This window comes from Uloborus diversus, chromosome 5, assembly GCF_026930045.1.
Source record: "Uloborus diversus isolate 005 chromosome 5, Udiv.v.3.1, whole genome shotgun sequence".
In the NCBI taxonomy this organism is placed as follows: domain Eukaryota; kingdom Metazoa; phylum Arthropoda; class Arachnida; order Araneae; family Uloboridae; genus Uloborus; species Uloborus diversus.
The window spans coordinates 119,094,587-119,114,640 of record NC_072735.1 but is presented as its reverse complement, the minus strand read 5'-3'; the positions used below and the strand labels follow the sequence as shown (position 1 = coordinate 119,114,640).

The 20,054-nt window shown below is 32.8% G+C and overlaps 1 protein-coding gene across 1 annotated transcript in view; it reads right to left on the bottom strand.

Annotated features, from left to right (window-relative positions):
* Positions 1-7,895: 7,895 nt before the first annotated feature.
* LOC129223099 (XK-related protein 6-like) overlaps positions 7,896-20,054 on the bottom strand; it is a 15,919-nt gene continuing 3,760 nt past the window's right edge. The window contains 5 exon segments of the mRNA XM_054857666.1: positions 7,896-7,952; positions 9,989-10,074; positions 10,165-10,446; positions 12,038-12,247; positions 19,250-19,485. Of these exon segments, the coding sequence (XP_054713641.1) occupies positions 7,896-7,952; positions 9,989-10,074; positions 10,165-10,446; positions 12,038-12,247; positions 19,250-19,485 (871 nt within the window).

Here is a 20,054-nt window from a genome sequence, read left to right as displayed (position 1 = left end):
TATATATATATATATATATATATATATATATATATATATATATGTATAATCGCTTGGATTTTTTTCCTTTTCTTCCTTTTTTTCTTTCTCTTCTCTCTTCTTTTTCTCTTTTTTTTTTGAGACTAACTTTTCGGGGGGGTTTTGACCCCAAAACCCCCCCCTTAGCTACGCCCCTGAAGATACGCGCCGGTAGTAGTCGGCTTTATGGCGCCGTGGTTTCGTTGGGTTGTTTAATTTTTAGATATGAAAAAGATTTGCCCATATTCAAGGTCATATTGCCAACTGTCAATCATGCAATACCGGGGCAATACTGATACTCGAGATAAAATAAATAAATTAACCATAAAAAGTGTGAGGGGGGGAGGGTGTTGCTCCGCCGAATCGTCGCCGTTGGTAATGCAAAAAGAGATGTCAAACTATTTTAACTGATTACTTTAATTGATTAAATGCTTTTTAAGACAAGTGTGTGCTGTCAGTATATCTTTATTAAGAAAAAACAGATTAATTACACTTGACGTAAAATGTAGTAAACCTTTCGCAATTGTTTCGATTGTGTTCTACAAAAAGAACAACAGCCCATTTTGAAAAAGGTAAATTAAGTATTTCCTCCTAATAGCGGACACCTCCCAATAACGGACAAAACTTCTAGTCCCTTGACTGTCCGCTATTCGGAGGTTTCACTGTATATAAGGGCAGAAGAACTTCTTTAGATTTATTTGAAATAGAGCTATTGATAAACCCAAGCGTTTTATTGGCTTTGTTGCTAGCAATGCTGCACTGTTGGCTAAACTTTAAATCCTGACTTATTAGGACCCCCAGATCAGTAACTTTGTCTGCCTGACTAATGACTGAACCTTGCAAATAATAACTTGTACACTTATTTCCATGCCCTAAATGTAGCACTTGACATTTCCCAACATTAACAGCCATACCCCATTTATCAGCCCACTCCGTAATATGATCTAGATCCTCTTGCAGCTGATTTGCTTGTTCTTCATTTTCTACAGTCCCCAAAAACTTTGACATCATCAGCAAAACAATTCATGTTCCCAGAAATATTTTTGTGAATATCGTTCATAAAGACAATGAACAAAACAGGCCCTAACACTGATCCTTGAGGAACCCCGCTTAAGACCTCACTCCAATTAGAATAATTTCCCCTTACAACTACTCTTTGTTTCCTTCCGGTCAGCCAATTTTTTACTCAAATGAAAGTTTTCCCTCCTATTCCTATATCAGCTAATATGCTAAGTAGAGCAATATGCTGTACCTTATCGAAAGCTTTTTGAAAATCAATGTAAACAACATCTACAGGCTTCTTATTGTCCAAAGCCATGGTAACTTTGTCATAGAAATGTAATAAATTAGTTGCACAAGATTTACCTTTCCTGAAACCATACTAAAAACTAGTCAATAGATTATTAGTCTCTAGAAAATTTACTATCTTAATTTTCATCAATGTTTCAAAAAATTTGCAAACCACCGAAGTTAGACTCACAGGTCTATAATTTCCCGCACTCCCTTTAGACCCTTTCTTGAAGAGCTGTGTAATGTTAGCCAGCTTCCAGTCCTCTGGCACTGTCCCCGAATTATAAGAAGCATTGAAAATGTTTGCGATTACATCTGCTAATTCCTCTGCACATTCAACTAAAATTTTCGGATAAATATTATCTGGCCCCGGAACCTTAGTCTCTTTAATTTTTTTCAAATGAAGTAAAACGTCATCCCTGGAAAATAAGTCCTCAAGCTGTACTATAGCTTGTGTCTTGTTGGTGTCAACTGTTGAGATACAGTTATCGTTAAAAACACTCGAAAAAAAGTTATTAAGAACATTAGCAATATCACTATCGTCCTGAATTAAAATTCCGTGCTCATCAACCAGTGGCCAAATATGACTATTTCGAACTTTCCCCGAATTAGCGTATGCAAAAAACCTCTTGGGATTCCAGTTTATGTTATCTGCCAGTCTTTGCTCCAACTTTCTTTTCTGAATCCGTACCAAATACTTAAATTTACGCCTTGCCTTACAATATTGGAGCCTATCTGCACTGTGACCTGTTTCTCTAAACCTATGAAAAGCAGCTTGCTTGTAATTTAGAGCGTCTTTAGTTTCCCTGGAGAACCACATTGGCCAAATTTTAGTGTTGACACCCTTTCTCCTAAAAGGAACATGATCCCTAACCGTATTCGCTAGATTTTCCTTAAACTCTGCCCACTGAAGATTCACATCGCTATTGTCCAATCCAGAAGAAAAAACTGCTTTCAAACTCTGCCGAAGTGCCACAAAGTCAGTATTTCTGAAATTGGGCACAAACCTAAAATTCTCTACTTTGTTCATATCAAATTTAATCCCAAACCTAATACTGTTGTGGTCACTATCTCCAATGTGTTCCCCTACACATAACCCCTGAACAGAGCCTTCCATGTCGCAGAAAACTAGATCTAAAATCGCATCCTGTCGAGTACCCTGAGTTACAATTTGATCTAAGAAACAGTCACCAATTACTTTCAAAAAATCCTCTTCTCTGCTATTACTATGGTAAAAATTATTCCAATCAATTCCTGGAAAATTAAAATCTCCCATTATGATGACTGACCCCTTGCTAGAAATGTCACTAATAATACTAAACATCTGTTCGTCTTGACCCTGGCTTAAGTTGGGTGGCCTATAAATATTCCCCAAACGTAGTTTTTTGCCCTTATTACTAATCAACTCCAGCCAAATCATATCAATCTCATTAGGTTTATCATTAATTACCAATTCATTGCAAATTAAAGTGTCTCTGACATAAAATAAAACCCCACCACCTCTTTTACCTACTCTATCTTGTCTAAACAAATTATACCCAGCAATAGATAATAAATCATCATCACTTTCGGAAGCCCATGTCTCGGTAACTCCTATAATATCCAACCTCTCGTCTATAATTATGCTTTTCAATTCTTCCATCTTGTTCCTAATACTACGAGCATTTATATAAAAAACCTTAAGTAAGCCCATCTTACTTTTATTTAATGCTGCACGATTGTTTGAATCCCAAGTGTTAAAATCTTTTCTCTTATTAGCCAACCTATTTCCGTTTCTACTAAAATCCCGATAGTTAGTACCCTTTCGAATTTTGCTCCTTAAACCATGCCCCCCATTCCAACTTAGTTTTTTTATTCTGAATCCTCTAAAACCAAACCACTAACCATTTTGACCCCTGTAGAGCTCAGATGTAGGCCATCCCTAGCAATCCAATCTCGTTTACATCTACTCCACACATCAATAAACCTGATACTACGCTTAACGCAAATTTCCTTGAGTACCAGGTTCATACACCTAGCCCGTTGGTTTAACCAACTCCTATGCACTCCATACCTGGGAAGCAAACCAACCACTTGGACATTTGCCGAACAGTTGGTTGCTTTGTCCAACAGGGAATCCCATTCCTTTGTAAACTCATCATTGTTACTATGGCCTACATCGTTAGATCCCACCCACAAAGTAACTACATCCTCTTTATTAAATACCCCCTTCTTTTCAGCAACCCTATTTACATCTCTCACCCGAGCCCCTGGCAAACAGTATCTAGCCACCTTACGTCTAACTCTGCCTATTGAGTTTCCCACCTCACGCACCATTGAATCTCCCAAAATTATACCCTTTGTTTCATGGAAGGTTTTTTGTTTTCCCCTTTGATGCATTGGAAGGGAGGGAGAAGAAAGAAATAGGAATGTCTGAAAATAGATTTGGGCACTTGTTAAATTAAAATGGATGCATTATCTACATTCTGTTAATCATCGCTGAAAAAGAATTTCTTTTTTTTTTTTTTTTGGAACGTGTGAAAGGCCACAGATATCTGCCCACCGATAATCGTGAGTTTACTGTACATGAGAAACAGACATGAATATGTATGTACATACAGATGTCTGTACAAACCAAAAAGAGACAACTACAATCAGACACTGCAAAGGACTTTAATGCTACAAAATTGCAGCACGCTTTAGTAAAAGTTTCAGTTACTCAAAGAAAGTTTTGAGATATCTCCAAACTTGCCGAAATTAATTCAAGGGTCATTAAAAGCATCATTATACGCAAATTACAGTGGGAAATTTCTGAATACAAAATTTCCTTTCCTACTAGGAAGTAAAAATGAAGCAACTCAAAATGAAAAAAGGAAAATTTTTATGACTGTTTCACTTTTTAAAATAAATGCCAAATCGCTCGACATTGAGATTAAAAGGAAAAACTAAATTTTGCTTTTCATTGATCGATTCAGAGTATTTGGAAAGAACTAAAATATTTTATTTTTGCAATTGTACTGGTATTCACGCATTGAAAAGCCAACAGGTCATTTGAAGCTCATTAGCAAAACAGTAGATGGAAAAGTTCTCCATACTTTAAGAGCGGGTTAAGATAACTTCAAAAAATTAACACATTGGATAGTATGTAAGCTGAAGTCAAAAAAAAAAAAGAGTTATTATCACACTTACTTTTACTTATGGAGACCAAGCAATTTGTGTGGAATAAAATTGATTTTAAAGACTTCAATGTAATTTTTGATTGTCTGCTTAAGAAAAAGAGCCTAATATCAACTTTAGAAAGGCTAGGCATTACAGTCGACTCCTGCTACAACGCGATCCGACTTACGCGAAATGGCTATAACGCGAATTTTTTACGAGTAATGAATTTTAGAGTTAACGAGAATTTTTCGCCACAACATGAATTTTTTAGAAGGAAGTATCAGCTTTGTTATTGGCTACTAAATATTGATTTCGTAAATGTTATTACGTCCCTTTGACAGCCAAAGTTCCCATGCCAAACTAGTTTAGCGCATCAAATAACCATAATGGCACTTTAGTGTCACCTTCATCTAAAGTTTGAAAATCTGAAAAAAAAGTTTGATAAAAAAATTTAAAAAGGCTAAGATTCTCGATATGCTTGAACAATTACAAAATGTCGAAGGTAGCGCGACAATAAGTATGAGTGAATCTTCCATATGTACGATTAAAAGTCAAAACAAAAAATGTCCGTAAAAGTTTAGAACTTAGTTTCAATATTGAAGCTTGCAGAACAGTCTAGCAAAGTAAAAAATATAAAAATGGAAGCTACGTGCGCTCTTGCATTGTGGATTAATAAAAAGATCAGGTAGAGGAGATGTAGCCACAAATTGAAACGTTTTAAATAAAAGGTGAAGCGTATTTAAAAATGTATTAGATAAGAATAGCGATCTGATCTTGGATTGGAGCATAAATCATCACTATCCTCATTTTTTAACTCTGAAATATTGCTACTGTATCTACTGTGCAGTACTATTTTGTGCATCATTTTAATTTTACTGCATGCAGTGTGTACCGTGTTGTTTTATTTTATATCTTTTATTCTCACTGGTCATTCATTTTGTGCATCTTAAGTATTTCATGTTGAATAACAGTTCTTTATCTTTTAAATACAGTAAATGTTCAGTTCTTTATGGAAGAAAGTGTAATGGTTAAAGAATGCTTTAGAGCAGTTTGAGGGGTGTTTATAAGTGCCTAAAAGTATTTGGAATGCTTTAAAAAATTTGTATGCATATATTTTTTCACAATGCAAAATTTCAACTTACGCGAGGAGTCTAGGAACGCATCCCTTACGTAAGTCGGGACTCGACTGTATTGAAATTTTAGATGACTACAACAGAAATATTTTTTTAAAATACAATGGGGTCGTATCCAAAATTTTACAAGTATTTTTTTTCTGAAAGAGCATGCTTAAAAACATACAATCTGACCATTTTTTAAATAATTTCTTTAAGTTTAATATTTTTAAAAAATTACTTAAATCGGTGCTCTTTAACTGTTTAAGGCTTCTGCCAATGACATCACAAAGGATGAAATGCCATTCAGTGTTGCCATTGACGGTCCAAAATATTTAATTCGCACCTTTACTCACATGTATTGGCAACAATATGGTTGATAGCAAGCATAAAGCACAATTACAATTGTGCTTTACACAATTACAATTGTAATTCGCTTCTTGATTGTCTTAACCTGGAAATGCGGTAGAAAGATGCATCATTTGTGATGTCATAAAGACCACGCCTTGTTGCCTTGTTTGAAGAATCAGACATTTTAAAAGATTAATTAAAAAATAACTGTTGGGAAAATTAAAGTATTTTCTGAGGCCATGTTATTTTTTTTTTTTTTTTTGCTTATTCTATCAATTTCAATGACAAAAAGTACTACTTTTGACTGAAGGAAACAACCCCATTTAGAGGTTGAACAAGTCTATCCTTTTAGAAAAATTTCTTTTTAAAGAGATTAAAATTGAACTAAATTTAGCAAAACAAACTCAATGCATTTTAACAACAAAGCAGCACTTGCTTTCAATAACAACAATATATGCAGATTTATGAAGAATGAAAATAGCTATGTACAAAATTCAGCAAAAGATAAACAACTATTAATTGAAAATTTTCACTTGAAATTTTTTTTACTTCAATTAATACAAAAAAGTTTTCATTTTTTAACTATTAAAATGTAAAAGGTGAATTTTCCCTATAATTACATACTGTTGATCACTAACCTTCTTAATATTAATTTATTTTCAAATACCAATGAAGAAGGTTTGTTTTGTATAGCTTACCCATGTAAAAAATAAACATTTACAAAATATATATATATATATATGTATTTAGGAAATATATAGTAAAATGCTGAATTCCATGCATCAGTCATCACTATCCATTTGAGTTTAAGATACAGTTCTTAGAAAAGATAGTTGGTCACTATAACATTAACAACTTTTTTGTGTAATAAGAAACTTGCATATTGATTTAATTTAACACATTTAATTTGACAAGTTTAAATTTTCTATAAAACAAAATGCACTGCTCTAATTAAAAAATTACTGGTCTGAATGACATCATATGTCACCAGAATAGTCGTAAGCAGGCCCAAATCAAAGAACCCCCAGTGCAGGGGGGAGGGGGCACCACATCCTGAAAGGGCCCAACGACCCAAGAAATTGGAGGAAAAAAAAAAAAAAGAAAATATTAGCACTAAGACTTCTTAACCTTGCAAATATATACTGCTGGCTTCTGGGAAGGGGCACTACAGATTTTGTTGCAGAGGGGCCCAAAATTATAGATTCGGGCCTGGTCGTGGAGCCATTGAAATTTGTTTAGCGAAAGAAAAAATAGTTTCAAAATGTGCATATAAATGAAGCTGTCACAGTCATTTAAGGGCAAGTCCTGCTAAAGAAACTCATTAAACACGGAAATGTTGTTAGTTGAAAGGATTTAGTTAGTTAGTTAGATTCTAAGGGTTTACAAAAAATTTATAATTCAATTCGACAAAATTACTTATATTAAATAATTAGATTAAACATTCTTTATATGTTTAATCTAATTATATGATTTTTGTAAATAATTGGCGGTCTATCTGAGTCACTGTCACTAAAATCAATATTTTTAATGCCCCGGTATAAGTAATTTGCATTGTCTGAATCAAGTTCTTCATTCTGTCCAAATGAACTAGAGTAAGTTGTTTCTGTAGAAATGTCTAAATTAGGAAGAGAGGCTGAGAGCGATGTTTTTTGAGCTACAGCAGAGTCTTTCAATAATGCTGACAAGCTAGAAATTAATACTAAACAAGAACAATGTATTTTTTCTGATAAAACCCCAGCATTAGCTGCTGGTCGAAAATTATAGTTAATATTTCTGTAATGATTTGCTTTTGACTTTTGATGATGACCAAAACTCAAAAATGAATTATCTTTGATGGTATTCCAAGATTTCAAGCTACAGTTTAAAGAATGAGATCTGTGCAAATCTGACATGCAAGAAATATTATGGATTGAAGTGCAAGATATATTATTATCTTCAGCAGAATTATCTGAGTGCCTTGAAATATTAAAATTTTCACAAGGTAGATTATTGTCCTTGTAATTGTAATCTTTGCTGGATAAGTTCATGTTTCTGATTCCTTTTCTACAAGTTTTTAAGGTAATGAATGTCTCTCTCATGTCAATACCATCATGAGCGGTTTCTTGAACCTAAAATAATGAAAAGAATAATAACATGTTTGTGATTGATCAAAGCTATATTCCGTTTGATTAACATAGAAGGTAAGAAAAAAATCACTTAAATAAATCAGTAACCGTTAATTATTTTATATTCGTTAACAGCTGTGTATTAACTTGTAAAATTGAAAAAGATTTCATAAAAGAAGTGAGTGCAGTGATAAAACAATTAACTAATCTAAGAGAAAGAATAAATGAGATCTGTGTAAATCTGACATACAAGCAAATAAGTAATAAAACACTAGCAATCTTAGTGTTTAAGTGGAAAATTGGAAATGTATTCTCTTAATTCTACACACTTTTATTTTGAGGGGCATTGTTCCTTCTAAAAAAAAAAACTCTTATTTTAAACATTTCTCACCTTCAAGAAAATTTGATCATGTATCTTATTAAAACAGATAGAAACAAACCTTGTTGGCTTTTGGAATGTCAAATTATTAGCAATTTTTACATCCATGCAAATTATACCTTGTTATTACCATAAAAACATTGACAAAAAAACTCAACAAAGTTTCAAACTACTCTGATTTCTAAAGAAAAGCTATTTTGGGTATAAATTCTGTATTAAAGCAAAAGATAAATATTTTATAGTTCAAACTAAAAATAGTGTAATATAACAAAACAAAAGTATCAGTTGAAAAGTAATGTTGAAAATGCATAAATTAGCATCTGATTGCAAACGTGTTTCAGGGTCTAAAAGAACCCCTTTTTCAATGTAGAAAAGTGAGCTTTTGAAAAGAGTTATCTGACAAAAGTTTTGTCATTTGTTTCCTAGCTGTTTGTTGCACAAGCGACATTCATCTCACAAAAGTAGTTTGTTTTTTCTTTTTGCAATAAAAAGTTAACATATCAATGGTACTATTAAGAACTATTTCTTTGTAAATGGTACATATTTACAAGAGAAAGAGACCATGCCATACAAACCATTTCTGGGGGGGGGGGGGATTTAACTAAAAATTTTGCATTTTTCCCATTTGGTATTGTTCTGTATGTAAATTATTACAAGGGTTTGAAAACATACTTTCCAAAATATCCAATATTTTGATATATTATTGGATATTTTGATATATCGCTCATTTGGAAGAATAGTGCCACAATACGAAGAATTGAAATTTTACAGGAGAAACAGTTAAAGTTGAACTCTTCAGAACATTTGCTGTAAGAAAAGTAAACTTGCTGTCATCTCCAGTGGTTAATATAAGAACAAAAAATCTGTCATTATTTTCCAAAGAAGATAACATCATTTGAAACCCTTTGAGTGAAAAAAAAAAAGAAAATTAAAATTTTTGTATTCTGGCATTCTTTTTCCAAACAAGTCATATATCCAATATTTTTAATCAGCATAGACTAAAGTCTTCAAAATAGTAAATGCATCCTCAAAACACATTTCATTTTCTTATATTATTATTACAATACCTAGACTTAAAATTAAAGTTTCCTTTTTTTATAGCTAATATTTCATTTTACATTTTTATCAATTTTAATGGAGTTCATTTAGCATTAGCTGTTTTACTCATTTTTCTTCTGTTAGCTACTTTTACACAGTTATATGATTCAGAAACTTAAAATATGCATTAGTCGATGCAGTCATAAAACATTTTCTTTTTTTCTGACCAACGTTTAATATTTAATTAGGCACTTTTAATATGAATTAAAATTGTTACATTACTAATAACTTTATTAATATAAAATAGAAAAGGAATATTATATTAATTTGTTACATTAATGATGTATTAATACATCATAAAAATGTAATACATAAGTTTTTGGTTATTTTTAATAAAAAATGAACAGTATTATTATGAATAATATAATTTTCATGTTGAAAAAATAAATATCAAAACATCACAATATTTTTAAAATAAATATTGGATATATATCATGATATATATCAGCAAAACCTGAGTATCAATAACTTAATTTTAGAAAATGATTTTTTCTTACCTGTTCAACAGGAACTTGTATTTTCAACAATTTAATTGGTCCACTTGGATGAAAAAAACGATAGTAGAAAAGCATACTTGTTATACCTAAAATGATAATTGTTACAAATTACATATAAAAAATATCAAGTTTTTCCAAATAGTTTCGAAAAAATGCATTAGATCAATTCATCTTACCACATATCATTCCAGCAGGTACAAAAGCAGCTATTAGATTTTTCAGAGTTTGCTTTTTTTCATTAGAAAAGTAAAACATCAAAGCAAAAATTATGTTTTGCAGTGAAGTCAAAAAATAGTAAAATGTCATTCTTAATCTAGATTTCCCTTCTTTCACATTGAAATAACAGAAGCAATATATTATGCCAACAATACAGTTATACAGTCTCTCTTCCCACCACGTGGAGCAGAAATCTGTGTTTTGCATAAAAACCCACACTGTCATACTAAACCAATGAAGAGCTGGAAAGAAAATAACTTGTTAAAATATCAATTCATGAACATTAATTTCAAGGATTACTAATTTATACATAAAAACCAACATTTTGCCAATTAAATTCTATAATACAATTCATAATAACTTTTTACTTACAACTTTTGAATTATTTGCTTCAAATAAGGAAAGGCACTAACCCTAATTTTTGAACTAACGAATGAGGTAAGTGCCATCTCGGAACAAAATTTCGTATTGTACAATCGACTTATTGACCAATTTTGGTGAGCTAAAATTGCCTATTTTAAATGATATCTTTACAAGATTGAATGAACTTAGTATTAACTTCCAGAGAAAACAGGAAAATGTATTTACTGTTCAATGAAAAAATTGCACTTTATGAGTAAATAAATAGAGCTTTAGAAATTTTATTTGCGTTCAAACTTTGATTGTTTCTTAATATTAAAAATCTTTAGAAGAGGAAGGGGTTAAAATTGGAACCCCTCCTACCCATAATTGGTACCAGGCGAAGTGCCCGGGAGGTGCATTATCTCTCAAGTGTGGTAGGCGAGATCAGACGACCATCACTAGGCTCATTAGTGGACACCTAAAATCATTGACTTATTGCAATGGAAAAAAGACTTTTCCAACCTGTGTAAGTGTGTCGACCATCAGGCCACCCCCAAACATATACTGAATTGTCTGGGACTTTCAAGATTGGATCTTTTGGCGGATCCAATGTTGGTGTTGGATTTTTTGAGAGTGACAAATTTCATAGACCTGGTTTAGCGCTGCTAAACACCGGAGATTTGCAACAACAACACTTTACAATTGAGAATTTGTTACTTAATTTTGTATATATTGTTACTAGAAAATTTTTATAGCAGATATTCTTTTTTTTTTAAAATTGTTGCCAAAGTTTTGGCACAGAAAAGAACAAATGTACTTCAACCTTGCTGATTTTACAAGAAAAGGACAATAAATTGCCCAAAATTTGGTGATCCAAAATCGCAACTATCAAAATTTCCCCAAACAGGCAGTTCCTTCAATCAAATGAAGAAATTATTTTGACCTGTCATACCTTGACAGGAGAATTTTTAGTAATAAAATAAAATCTATGTAATTTCTAACTAAATGAATATGGCAGAGTAAAAGATAGACAAAATATATTATACATACTAATCTTTATAATTGTCATTCATTATTCAAAAATAACAATAATTGATACCAAAAATTTTAGGAAAACTATTGGACAGATGTCTAATAAAGCTAACATTCTAAAAACATTTTTTCCTCCTTACTTATGATCTTTTTACTGGAAATACATACGCAGCTGGTTTTTGTAACAGAGTGAATAGTCATCAAGGTTCTTTATCTTAAGAAATTGTCTAGGAACAGCCTAGCAGGGCCCTGACCATGTTGTTGGTCACTTCTTTTGTACTTGTATTATTTATAAAATTCATCCGTTTTTCAACCAAAATAGGATTTGGTCTTATAGCTAGAATTTTATGATATTTTTAAATATCTAGTTTACTGATTAACATTAAAAATCATTTACAATGGTAAACAGGTTTTCCTTTATTAAATCCATTTGAACTAGTATTTTATAAATTATCATACCCATAGCAATAATTAGCCAATATCCATATGCTGTTGCAAAAAGTACCATGGCAATTATTCGAGAGGAAACCATTCCAATCCTCCACATTGCTTGGAATAACAAACCCCACCAAGATAAAAGTTTCTTTTCTGGACGAATGTTGCGCATCGCTTTGCTGTAAGCTGATATTCCCCAGCCCAATGAGAAAATGGATGCTGAAGCTGAAATGCCTATAGAAAATAAACGACAATAATAAATAAAATATAAATGAATTTTATAAATACAAAAACAGTTGGGTTTTGTTAAAAAATTTCAAAAGCTGTTAAGCTTTTTACTTCAAAGCATCGATCATAAAATTAAGTACTTATAGTCCAAGAAATATTTTAATAGGTAAAATATGATAACCCAAAATAACCCATTCATGCTAATTAGAAAGCAAATTGGCAAACATTGATAACAGTTGCTTTGCTGCTACAACATATCGTTTTCTTTTTTTTTAACTTTTACATCTCTACATAGTATAAAATGAAGTCTCCAAAACGTCTGTGTGCTTGAACTCGCAAAACTCGAGAACTACGCGGCCGATTTTGCTGAAATTTTCACATTTGGTTCCTTTAAGTCCTGAGAAGGTTTGCAGACCAGTTTGAAAACAATTCGATGAATAGTTCTTATTTTATTCCAATTTATGCCCAATTTTCACATAAATTCCCGAATATGGGGGTGAAAAATTACTCGCAAATAATAATATTATATACGTTGGGAAGGGAAGAATTTTCCGCATTCTACGCAATTTGTTCCAATGCTCTAACTTAATTGCAACGGGAGTTTTTTATGTTTTTAGCTCGAATCTTTTTAGGCTTAGCTAAAATTTAGGCACTACTTTCTTCTTTAACTCCATCAATAAAAAGTGAAGGAATTGTCCCACAGTTTTCTTTTTGACAGCATTGGATAGAGCTGCTTTTTTTACTCCAGATCTAACTCAATCTAAGGTCGAAAGTTTAACCCTCTATCTCCATTAGAAAAAAAGTTACAAGCGAATTAAATGAAGTTCAAAAATCTGTTCTCTATTCAAGTTTTTAACCATTTTATTTTGCATTTCCACGGTAACGCTTTTTGAATCCATTGTTTATTTTCATCTTCCTCATTTTCAATTCTTAAACTTATTTTATTTTGTGTTTCCATGGTTACGCCTTTTAAATCCGTCTTTCTCATTTTATTTTAATTCCTTAAAAGAATTTTAGTATCTGTCGTCATTGTTTGGCGAGACAATTTTGCATGATGGTTTTTTTTCTTTCATTTAATCCTGGTTATGAAGATACTTCACTTCACGCAATGGTTTTCTTTTTTTCAAGGTAGACCGGGCAAAGCCGGGCAACGCAGCTAGTTAATATATAAAAATAATAAAACTAAATATTTTCAAACCCACATTTTAAATTTTTTCTCTACTTTATTAAGTCAAACATATGTAATAATTTGAATTCTTTTAGAAAAAAATTTTTACCTGCCCCCCCCCCCTCTCCCCCACTGCATGCTTATTTCTCACACCAATGCTGAATAAAGGTTCTTTCTTAAATATAAATTACAAATTGAGGAGATGGTAAACAAAATTACTAAATAGCAAGCATGAAAATTAGAAATCTACCTATATAACTTTGCACAGCATGAAGCTTTTAATAATTTGAAAGCTGTTTCTCCTCCTTTGTTGATTTCCATGTAACAGTAAAATTAAATTTGATTTACTGCAACACTACATGCAGGGTGTGATTATTGTGATTTGTAGTGCAGTCAAGGTCAAGGGGAGTGTCCCCCAATTTTTCACTTTTACACTAACATTACTGCCTTCTTGAAATTTCAATTCAAGCATCCCCTTGCCCCACACCAGAGATTTCAAAAAAAGAATTGAGTGGGCATTTAAACAAAAAAAAGAAAACAATAAAACCCATGCTGGAGTTTTTTTTTTTTTTTTTTTTTTTTTTGAGGGGGGGGGGGGAGAGATAATTAATCTTTTCAACTCCAAGTATAGTTATATATAATTTTATCCATATAAGTGATTCCTGATAAATGTTTCTAAGGAATATCTTTTCAACCATTAATTTCAAAATTCAGTGAAAATACAAATATTTCTATTAAACAAGTGTGTGTCTAAAAATGTGTCGGATTTATATTTTATTTCATTTGGCAAAATTATAATGTATTTTAAACTCTAATATCATAACAAATGAAATGTAACTAAGCAGGCATAATATCCCTAATAGGTCAAGTTATTCTGGAAAAGACAGTCTGGGTATTCTATTTATTAAATTAATTTAACGAAGCTGAATATATTTTAGAATCATTCACAATAGATTGATAAAATTTTTAAAATAGATAATTTGCATGCTTTACAAATTCTACTAATTAAAAAAGCTATAGAAGAATCAGGTATAGAATGATTTTAGTGCTCAGTTGGTAATTTTAATGTTACCGATTTAAACAGTATGATGAAGATCAAAATAAAATGAAGCAATGATCAATTTAAATTAACATGATCATTTTTATTCAATGAAAAGTGTTATGATAGGTTAAGCTGAAGTAAGTAAGGCATATTCACCTTTTTATACAAATACAAAAGAGACGACCAGCAACAGGCTCTGGGCCCAGCTTGACTGGTCCTAGTCAATTTACAATCCCCAGTGAAGATCAATGGCCCTCTTAAAACTATCTACTCCCTTGCTCATTACCACCCCTTCCGGTAAACTGTTCCAAGGTTCCACTACCCTGCTAAAATAATAATTTTTCCTAAGATCCATATTAGCCTGAGATTTAAATAGCTTAAAACAATGACCCCTTGTCCTGTTTTCAGTGCTAAACTTCAGCCCCGTAACATCATTCATTTTAATAAATTTAAACAATTGAATCATGTCCCCTCGGTCTCTTCTTTGCTCAAGACTGTACATTTTTAGCCTTCTAAGCCTGGAATCATAGTCTAAGTGAGAAAGTCCATTTATTAGCCTTGTAGCTCGCCTTTGAACCCTTTCCAATACATTAATGTCTTTCTTAAGATAAGGAGACCAAAACTGAACAGCATACTCCAAATGAGGTCTTACCAAACTTCTATATAAGGGCAGAAGAACTTCTTTAGATTTGTTTGAAATAGATCTATTGATAAACCCAAGCACCTTATTGGCTTTGTTGCTAGCAATGCTGCACTGTTGGCTAAACTTTAAATCCTGACTTATTAAGACCCCCAGATCAGTTACATTGTCTGCCTGACTAATGACTGAACCTTGCAAATAATAACTTGAACACTTATTTCCATGCTCTAAATGTAGCACTTGACATTTCCCAACATTAACTGCCATACCCCATTTATCAGCCCACTCCGTAATGTGATCTAGATCCTCTTGCAGCTGTTTTGCTTGTTCTTCATTTTCTACAGTCCCCATAACTTTGACATCATCAGCAAAACAATTCATGTTCCCAGAAATATTTTTGTGAATATCGTTCATAAAAACAATGAACAAAACAGGCCCTAACACTGATCCTTGAGGAACCCCGCTTAAAACCTCACTCCAATTAGAATAATTTCCCCTTACAACTCGTTAAAAACACTCGAAAAAAAGTTATTAAGAACATTAGCAATATCACTATCATCCTGAATTAAAATTCCGTGCTCATCAACCAGTGGCCCAATATGACTATTTCGAACTTTCCTCGAATTAGCATATGCAAAAAACCTCTTGGGATTCCTGTTTATGTTATCTGCCAGTCTTTGCTCCAACTCTCTTTTCTGAATCCGTACCAAATACTTAAATTTACGCCTTGCCTTACAATATTGGAGCCTATCTGCACTGTGACCAGTTTCTCTAAACCTATGAAAAGCAGCTTGCTTGTAATTTAGAGCGTCTTTAGTTTCCCTACAGGCCAGGAGAACCACATTGGCCAAATTTTAGTGTTGACACCCTTTCTCCTAAAAGAAACATGATCCCCAACCATTTTCGCTAGCTTTTCCTTAAACTCTGCCCACTGAAGATTCACATCGCTATTGTCCAATCCAGAAGAAAAAACTGCTTTCAAACTCTGCCTAAGTGCCACAAAATCAGTATTTCTGAAATTGGGCACAAACCTAAAATTCTCTACTTTGTTCATATCAAATTTAATCCCAAACCTAATACTGTTGTGGTCACTGTCTCCAATGTGTTCCCCTACACATAACCCCTGAACAGAACCTTCCATATCACTGAAAACTAGATCCAAAATCACGTCCTGTCGAGTACCCTGAGTTACAATTTGATCTAAAAAACAGTCACCAATTACTTTCAAAAAATCCTCTTCTCTGCTATTACTATGGTAAAAATTATTCCAATCAATTCCTGGAAAATTAAAATCTCCCATTATGATGACTGACCCCTTGCTTGAAATGTCACTAATAATACTAAACATCTGTTCGTCTTGACCCTGGCTTAAGTTGAGTGGCCTATAAATGTTCCCTAAACGTAGTTTATTGCCCTTATTGCTCATCAACTCCACCCAAATCATATCAATCTCATTAGGTTTATCATTAATTACCAATTCATTGCAAGTTAAAGTGTCTCTGACATAAAATAAAACCCCACCACCTCTTTTACCTACTCTATCTTGTCTAAACAAATTATACCCAGCAATAGATAATAAATCATCATCACTTTCGGTAGCCCATGTCTCGGTAACTCCAATAATATCCAACCTCTCGTCTATTGTTATGCTTTTCAATTCTTCCATCTTGTTCCTAATACTACGAGCATTTGTATAAAAAACCTTAAGTAAGCCCATCTTACCTTTATTTAATGCTGGCGATTATTTGAATCCCAACTGTTAAAATCTTTTCTCTTACTAGCCACCCTATTTCCGTTTCTGCTAAAATCCCAATAGTTAGTACTCGCTCGAATTCTGCTCCTTAAAGCATGCCCCCCATTCCAACTTAGTTTTTTGATTCTGAATCCTCTAAAACCTAACCACTAACCATTTTGACCCCCGTAGAGCTCAGATGCAGGCCATCCCTAGCAATCCAATCTCGTTTACATTTACTCCACACATCAATAAACCTGATACTACGCTTAACGCAAATTTCCTTGAGTACCAGGTTCATACACCTAGCTCGTTGGTTTAACCAACTCCTATGCACTCCATATGTGGGAAGCAAATCAACCACTTGTTCATTTGCCGAACAGTTGGTTGCTTTGTCCAACGGGGAATCCCATTCCTTAGTAAACTCATCATTGTTACTATGGCCTACATCGTTAGTTCCCAACCACAAAGTAACTACATCCTCTTTATTAAATACCCCCTTCTTTTCAGCAACCCTATTTACATCTCTCACCCGAGCCCCTGACAAACAGCATCTAGCCACCTTACATCTAATTTGCCTATTGAGTTTCCCACCTCACGCACCATTGAATCTCCCAAAATTATACCCTTTGTTTCCCAGTCTGTTGCCTCAGCAATAACTTTCCCCTTTACCTCTGGAATATTCCCACTATCTAACACACAGCTGATGCCCACCTCCTTTTTACTAACTTCCCCCTTTCCCTCTGGAGTTTACCCCATCTACACTCCTATAGCTTTTATTTATTTTTTAATGATAGGTGTCAACATTAAACTTTAAAAAATATTATTAAATTTGCAAATTAAAAAATAGCAGAAAATTGATTTTTTTAAAACTTAATATTACTATTATTAGTTTACAAAAAGGTTCTGATAGACAAAATTCAGAGAAGTTTAGATTTACTTTCATCTGAAGGAATCTGCATAAATTGTGTAGAGCATATGCAAAATTACTGCTTCAAAATAAAGATATTTGCAGAATTTTCTTTTGTCTTTGATTGCCTGCCTAACCTTATTCACCCTAACATGCAATACTAGCAGCCCAATTGTATATAGCAAAGGTAGAATTGTTCCACAAACGGCAATCCTTTGGTACTGCTTCTGCTGATTCTTTTTACTGATAGATATTTTATTTATTTATTTCCCCTTGCCTTTTTTATCCTCCAACCACCCAAAAATATTTCTACATACAGTAGAAGACCATTATAATGCACATCTTGGGACCAGAGCTTTTGCGTTATACAGGTTTTTGCGTTATATAGATCATTACACAAATTTTGAAACTAATATTCAGAATATATCTATGTATTAGCACTTCAGAATGAGTTGTATCTGCAATGAGTATTAAAGCACCAATGTTACAATTAGTTATTCACAAATAAATATGTTTCACAATCAAAATGCTGCACTTCTGCTAGCTTCATGGTTTGCATAACAGCTGCATTTTCAAGAGCCATCTGGTATTTTCTGTTTACTACGAGTACTCATTTCCAATTTAAAAGCTTTGAATTAAAATGGAAAGTTGAAAAACTTTCAAAATTTAATTTGCCTAACCATTTTTATGTTTGCAAAGCAAAACAGAGGAATTTTTTAAACTTCAAAACCTATTGTTTACTTCTGAAAAGTAGTGCGGTTTACAGAGAATTGCATTATACAAGGTTGGCGTTATAATGGTCTTCTACTGTACTATCTCTCAATGTGCGACAATATGTTACCATCTCATGTAGTTGCATTTCTGCCATGGGGTTTGAGGGGGGGGGGGGTAAGCAGTAGAATGTTTTAGAGATGATGTTTCAATTTTTTTAAAAAGAGGTATAAATGGTTCTGAGCGGGGGGGGGGGGGGGGGGGCGACAGATCATTCTTCGTGTTTTTCCTCAAGAACAAAATGACATGTGCTTTCTTTAGCAACTCAAAAGACGATAATTTGAAATAAAGCTTTTCAACGTGAAGGGAAGGGTGTGTTAACTATAACGTATTTATTTTTGAGGTTGTATGTAATGTTTTTAACAGTATTGTTTTTTTAAAAGATTTTCAGGACATTTTTTATTCAGAATTCCTCCCCCCCCCCTCCCCTATTGATTTTGTGAAAGTGACAGGTATCGTTGTTTGATTCTTGTAATTTCATAAGTTTGAATAACAATATATTATATGTGTCTAAAATAAAGTCACCTAAAGTAATATATACAGAGAATTAAAAAAAACCTAGCCCATGGAAATAATGTTCAGATAAAATATATAACAGACATGAATTAACATATTAAATAAATTACAAATCTCAGGGATTTTATTGAGCTTAAAAAGCTTTTTTATTTTTACTTTAAACTGATTTTTTATGAGGATCAAGACAAAAATTTTAATTAAAATAAAATGATCACCCAAAAATACAAACCAGTCCACGGGTTCCATTCATCTGTGCTGAACATTATATATAGTTGTAGAACAAGTTGTGGAGCTGATTCCATGAAAGACTCAAATAGGCGAAGCATACAAATGTCACTCTGATGATGATTAAATATCAATAAACAAGATTTCGATTTTGATTTCCAAACTTTAAAACCAAGTTGTAGCAAATGAACATACCTATATTTTAAAATTACAGTAATTATTATTCAACATATCAACACACTAGTTTAGAAAATCTTGAATCATTTGAGTTGTGGCGATTAAGGATCTCAGAAGTTTGAACAAGTAAATGCTAAACTTGCCAAAAAAAGTACCTACATAATAATGTGATTTAAAGTTGCACAACATATTTGCAAATAAACGTTATAAGTTACATATAAAGTAAGATTTTTTTCTCCCTGAAAAACTATGGTGTTAAGAATATCTCTACGCTGAACACTTACGATACCAAACAGAAGTGTTCAGTTTAATGGGGTATTCAAAAATACAAATGAGACGAGCAACAGGCTTTGTGCACAGCTAGGCTGGTCCTACCTCAGTTAGTCCCTAATTAAGATCAATGGCCTTGTTAAAGCTCTACCACTTTACTTATTACAGCTTCTTCCGGTAAGCTGTTCCAAGTGCCCACAACTCTACTAAAGTAATAATTTCTAATTTCTAGGTTAGCAAGAGATTTGAACAGCTTAAAATAACGGCCACTTGTTCTGCTATTGGTGCAAAAATTTAACCCAGTAAAGCGATGGTGAATACATATGTATTATAAGAGTGGGACTACTGGATGATGCATTAGG